General features: G+C 47.6%; 1 protein-coding gene across 1 annotated transcript in view; it reads left to right on the top strand.

Moving 5' to 3' along the window:
* The first annotated feature begins 28 nt into the window (after window positions 1–28).
* CD58 (CD58 molecule) overlaps window positions 29–5,350 on the top strand; it is a 57,227-nt gene continuing 51,905 nt past the window's right edge. Inside the window, exon 1 of the mRNA XM_017869812.1 lies at window positions 29–219. Coding sequence (XP_017725301.1) covers window positions 150–219 — 70 coding nt within the window. The 5' untranslated portion in view covers window positions 29–149. The remainder of the gene's footprint in view (window positions 220–5,350) is intronic.

Here is a 5,350-nt window from a genome sequence, read left to right as displayed (position 1 = left end):
GGGGAGGGTGGGGAGGAAGGGCCGGGGCGGGCCGCGGGCTGCCAGTCCCGGGCGGGGCGGAGCCCTACTTCTGGCCGCCCGCGTAGGCGGTGCTTGAACTTAGGGCTGCTTGTGGCTGGGTACTTGCGCAGAGGCCGGCCCGACGAGTCATGGTTGCTGGGAGCTACGCGGGGCGAGCCCTGGGGGTCCTCGGCGTGGTCTGCCTGCTGCGCTGCTTCGGTGAGTGAAGCCTGCTCCAGGGGCCCCGCGCCGGCCGGCGGGTACTGGGCAGCGCCCAGGCTGGGTGGAGGCGCCGGGCTCGAGGCGGGTGCAGATCAGGGACCGGGTGGGGACGGGTCGCTGTGGGCCGGGAACAACTCAGCCGTGGGAGCCTTTTCAGGAAGAGAAAGTTGTTATTTCATCGCCAGTGTCCCTCATGGAGTCAGCAAGGAACTGTGGCCTTAGGGAAGGACGGGCTCCGGTCCGCTCGCCTCTCCTGCGGGGCCCGCGCGCCCCCACTCCCGCCCTCCCCCTCTCGAGCTCCAGTGACCAAGTTCCTTCCCGGGCCTCCCCATAACGTCGCTGAGCGCTTCCGCGGACTGCAAAACTTCTTCCCAGCCGTGAACGCGCCCGGGACGGGGTGCGGGCGCGGATGCCACCTTCTTGAGGGCGACGCCCGCTGCCCTCCGCGCGCGGTGCAGTCCCCGCCCACGCCGCGTCCGGCGTATCAGCAGAGAGGACTTTTCAGTAGCCCCACAGCGAGGAGCGGGGAAGCAACTAGGAAGCCCAGTCAGCCTCGGCCTCACGTTGAGATTCTTAAGTGGTGCGACTCCTGCTCCTTTTTCCTCCCCTCAAATCCTAAAAACTAGTGTCAGAGCTGGTTCCATCCTCTCCGTGTGTTGTCAGCCAAGTCGTAACAACAACCACAAGAAATAGGTCCCTTTCTCCCCATTTTTGTCTCCCCATCCTCCTTCACCCTCCACACACTGGCCCCAGTCAGGCATAGCCAAACCCCTGGAGTACAGCAGTAACCTCCCAGGGAGTTCACCTGTACTTGAGGGGTTCTCATGACTGGCTCCTGCACCCCACTGCCAGCCTTCCGGGCCGTCCATCCATTTGCTCAGCGTCCACTGCCTGCCCGGGAGGTGTGTGCGTGCATCTATGGAAGACAGCCAAAGGGAAGGGGTTGAGATAGACTCATAAGTACCTGCACGATCAGGTAAAGAAGTCAGTGTCAGGCCTGGGCTGGGCGTGGTGGCTCACACCTGCCATCCTAGCACTTTGGGAAGCTGAGGCGGGTGGATCACTTGAGGCCAGGAATTGGAGACCAGTAGGGCCAACACGGTGAAAGATCGGCTCTACAAAAAAATACACAAATCAGCTGAGCGTGGTGGCGATAACCTATAGTCCCAGCTACTTGGAAGGCTGAGGTGGGAGAATCACCTGAGTCCTGGAGGATGTAGTGAGCTGTGATTGTGCCACTGAACTCCAGCCTGGGTGACAGAATATAACCCTGTCTCAAAAAAAAAAAAAGGTGCTCTGTGGGAGTACAGAGGGAAGAAGGCAGTCTCTTGTGAAATCAAGTGTCTTTTTTGAAGCAGTCTTCATGGGAGAGAGGATATTTGAGCCCAGCCTTCAAGGACTGGTGATGGGTGGACATGTGATAATGTGGGAAAAGATTGCTGAGTGTCCCCTCAGGGAGTCTGGATTCTCTTCTCTGAGCTGAGAGAGCTGCTCTTGGGCCTTACAGAATCAGGACCATGAGCCTGGGAAGAAGAATCTGTTAGCAACAAAGAGGAAGGCTGCAGTCAGGAGAAATTGGAGGCAGGGAGGCCACGAGGCCAGGGTGGACTACTATCACAGGGCCCAGATAGCTCTGGGGAGTTCATGTGCGGGTGGCTGGGGAAAGGAAGAAGAGATACACACAGGGATTAATTGAATGGATAGGGTAACTTTCCTCCAGGCAAGCTGGTCCCTCATTCCCTGGCAACTTGGGTCACTGCTGCCTGTACCTGTGTTCTTCCTTCCACTGCAAACCCAGTTTGCCCAAGCTCCACCTCCAACAGAAGATTATTTGAACTGTCCCTTCCTGGTGGTCTCTCTCACCTAATTCATGTATTCATTCAGAAGTCATTTGATTCAGCAAGCATGTATTTATAAACTGTTCTACATGGGCCTTAAACTAAAGACAAGACTGAAGGGGTATATCCCCTTTTGGGGACCCAAGCCTGCCTCGCTAGGGAAGCTGCAAATGCAGTGATTAACAGCATCAGCTGTAGGGTCAGATGCCTAGCTTTGGATCCTGGCCCCACTCCTCACCTGAGTCATGAACTTGTGTGAGTTCCCTAACTTCTGTTCACTTCAGTACCTTCACTTTTGAAGAGAGCACCACTCACATGAGGGAAAGGATAATAATAAACCCACTTCATAGAATTACTGGCAACATCAGTCATTCAATAAATATTTACTGAGTATCAATTGTGTGTTAAGCACTGCATAATAGACGGGGGATACAGTAGGGTACGCACAGTTCCCTGCCTTTTTGAAGTTCACCTTATAGTGAGGGAGAGAGACAGTAAGTAAATGAGTAAAAACATGGATGCTGGATGGTGATAAAAGTAAACATTTACTAGTATAGAGATGAGTAAAGCAAAGAAAGGGGGGATAGTAGTCGTTAATATTTCAATTTAGGTTTTTTTTTTTAAATTTTGGAACAATTAAAATCTTTAGGACAGTTGCAAAATTAGTACAGTGAATATTTGCATACTTCCTCCTTGAATCACCAGTTAACTGTCACATTAGTTTTTTTTTTTTTGTACACACACATCTATTATTTTTGTCAAACCATTTGAGAGTTTCAGACCTCATGACACCTCACCTGTAATTCTTCAGCATATGTCTCGTAAGAACAATAGCATTCTCCAACAAGTCACAGAATCATCATGGTCTGGAAATGTGGCATTGATACAATACTGTTTCCTGGTAGAGAACCCAGAAGCCAGTCTTGCACCACATACTTCATTTGGTAATCATGCCTTTTGAACCCCCTTTAACCTAAAACTGTTGCTTTTTTTTTTTTTTTTTTTTTTGGTACTTTATGACATCATCATTTTTGAAGTGTCTGGGCTGGTTGCTTTACCAAATGTCCCTTGGATGTGGATTTCCTGCTTGTTTCCTCATGATCAGATTCTGGTTGTAACTCTTTGTAGCAGGAATACTACATAGTTATGTTGGGTTCTTCTTAATGTGTCACATCGGGAAGCAGATGTGGTCTGTTTGTCACATTATTGGAGATGTTAACTTTGACTATTTGGTTGAAGTAAAGTTTACCAGATTTCTCCATTGTAGAGGCACCATTTTATCTTTGTAAGTAATAAGTAATGTGTTAAGTGATGTTTTGAGGTTGAGTGAATATCCTGTTCTCCAGCCACTGTTCATTCAGTGGTTTTAGTATCCTATGGTGATTCTTCTCAGAATCCATTATCACTAAAATATTTTATTTAATTTTTTGAGACAGGGTCTCACTCTGTCACCCAGGCTGGAGTACAGGGATGCTATGACAGCTAACTCCAGCCTCAGCCTCTGAGGCTCAAACAATTCTCCCACCTCAGACTTCTGAGTAGCCAGGACTACAGGTACATGCCACCATGCTTGGCTAATTTTTTCTTATTTTTTGTAGAAACAGGGTTTCCCTATGTTGCCCAGACTGGTCTTAAACTCCTGGGCTCAAGTGATCCTCCCTCCTTGGCCTACCAAAGTGCTGAGATTACAGGCGGGAGCCACCACATCCAGCCACTAAAATATTTTCAAATGGTAATTTTCTTTCCTCCCTCCCTTTCTTCCTCCCTCTCTCCCTCCCTTCCATCCTTCCTCCTTTCCATCCTTCCTCCCTCCCCTTCCCGTCCCTTCTTTCCTTCTTTGTTTGATTTTCTTTTCTCTATTCTTTTGAGACACAGTCTCACTCTGTTGCCCAGGCTAGAGTACAGTGACACAATTATGGCTCACTGCAGCCTTGATCTCCCAGATTCAAGCGATCCTCCCACCTCAGTTTCCAAGTAGCTGGAACTACAGGGACATATCTTCATGTCCAGCTAATTTTTTTGTATTTTTTATAGAGATGGGGTTTCACCATGTTGCCCAGGCTGGTCTCGAACTCCTGGGCTCAAGCAGTCCTCCCGAGCCAGTTTCCCAAAGTGTCAGTATTATAGGCATGAGCCACCCAGCAATTTTCTATTCTGTTTTTCTATGTATATTTATTGGTTTACATTATTCATAAGGAATAGCTTTTGCACACACATCCTCTCTTTTTTTTCTTTTATTTTAGAAGGTTGTATGGACTCATGGATTCTTTTTTAAATATGACATTCCTGTCATCCATTTTGATGCTCAGCAACCCCACATTTGACAAGCAGGAACCCCTTCAAGCTTCAGAGTCCTTTTGCTGTGTTCCTGTTTGATTTTAAACACTTCTTAACTTTCTGGCACAGAAAGATGTTCTGGACTCATTTTGTAGTGTTCCTGCCTCAGCCTTCAAATCATTAGGTTCCCTGGGGTTCTTTTAGTGAGAGATGGTATTTAGAAATCAAGTTCTGGGTGCTAGGTGTGCCCACAGGTACTGGCGTCATTGCTTCTCAGCCTTGTCAGTTTTCAAAGTTAAGAAATGAAGTTTTTACAAAGTCAGGAGTTCACCCTGATACCTTTAACACTAATAATCTTACTGCTCAGTTCTTCTCCCTCTTCTGCTTTTCCATGTTTGCATCTCTTTACTCCCACAGTGGGAACTCTGTTCTTAGTAGCATCAGTATATTTTCCTAATCTATGTTAAACCCCAAATCATTTTACAGTTGTTATACCAATCTACTACCAACTACAAACTTACTAAATACAGTTAAAGATTTCTTTACAGTTCCTTTTATTTTTCATTACAGATTGTCTCCAGCTTAGCAATGGTTTGACTTAAGATTTTTCAACTCTACAATGAGTTTTTCAAGATATAACTCCATAATAAGGAAAATCTGTATATCCCAGTGAAGATGTATGCAATACCATATTCAAAAGTTACTTCAATTCTGGCCAGGTGCAATGACTCATGACTGTAATCCCAGCACTTTGGGAGGTTGAGGTGGGCGGATCATGAGGTCAGGAGATTGAGACCATACTGGCTAATGCAGTGAAACCCTGTCTCTACTAAAAATAAAAAAATTAGCTGGGCGTGGTGGCACACGCCTGTAATTCCAGCTACCTAGGAGGGTGAGGCAGGAGAATGGCCTGAACCGGGAGGCAGAGACTGCAGTGAGCTGAGATCACCACACTGCACTCCAGCCTGGGTGACAGAGTGAGACTCCATCTCAAAAAAAAAAAAAAAAAAAAA

The sequence above is a fragment of the Rhinopithecus bieti genome, unplaced genomic scaffold (assembly GCF_001698545.2).
Source record: "Rhinopithecus bieti isolate Rb0 unplaced genomic scaffold, ASM169854v2 scaffold_3040, whole genome shotgun sequence".
Taxonomy (NCBI): domain Eukaryota; kingdom Metazoa; phylum Chordata; class Mammalia; order Primates; family Cercopithecidae; genus Rhinopithecus; species Rhinopithecus bieti.
Note: the sequence above shows the minus strand (reverse complement) of the source record. Positions and strands in the feature narration are given on the sequence as shown.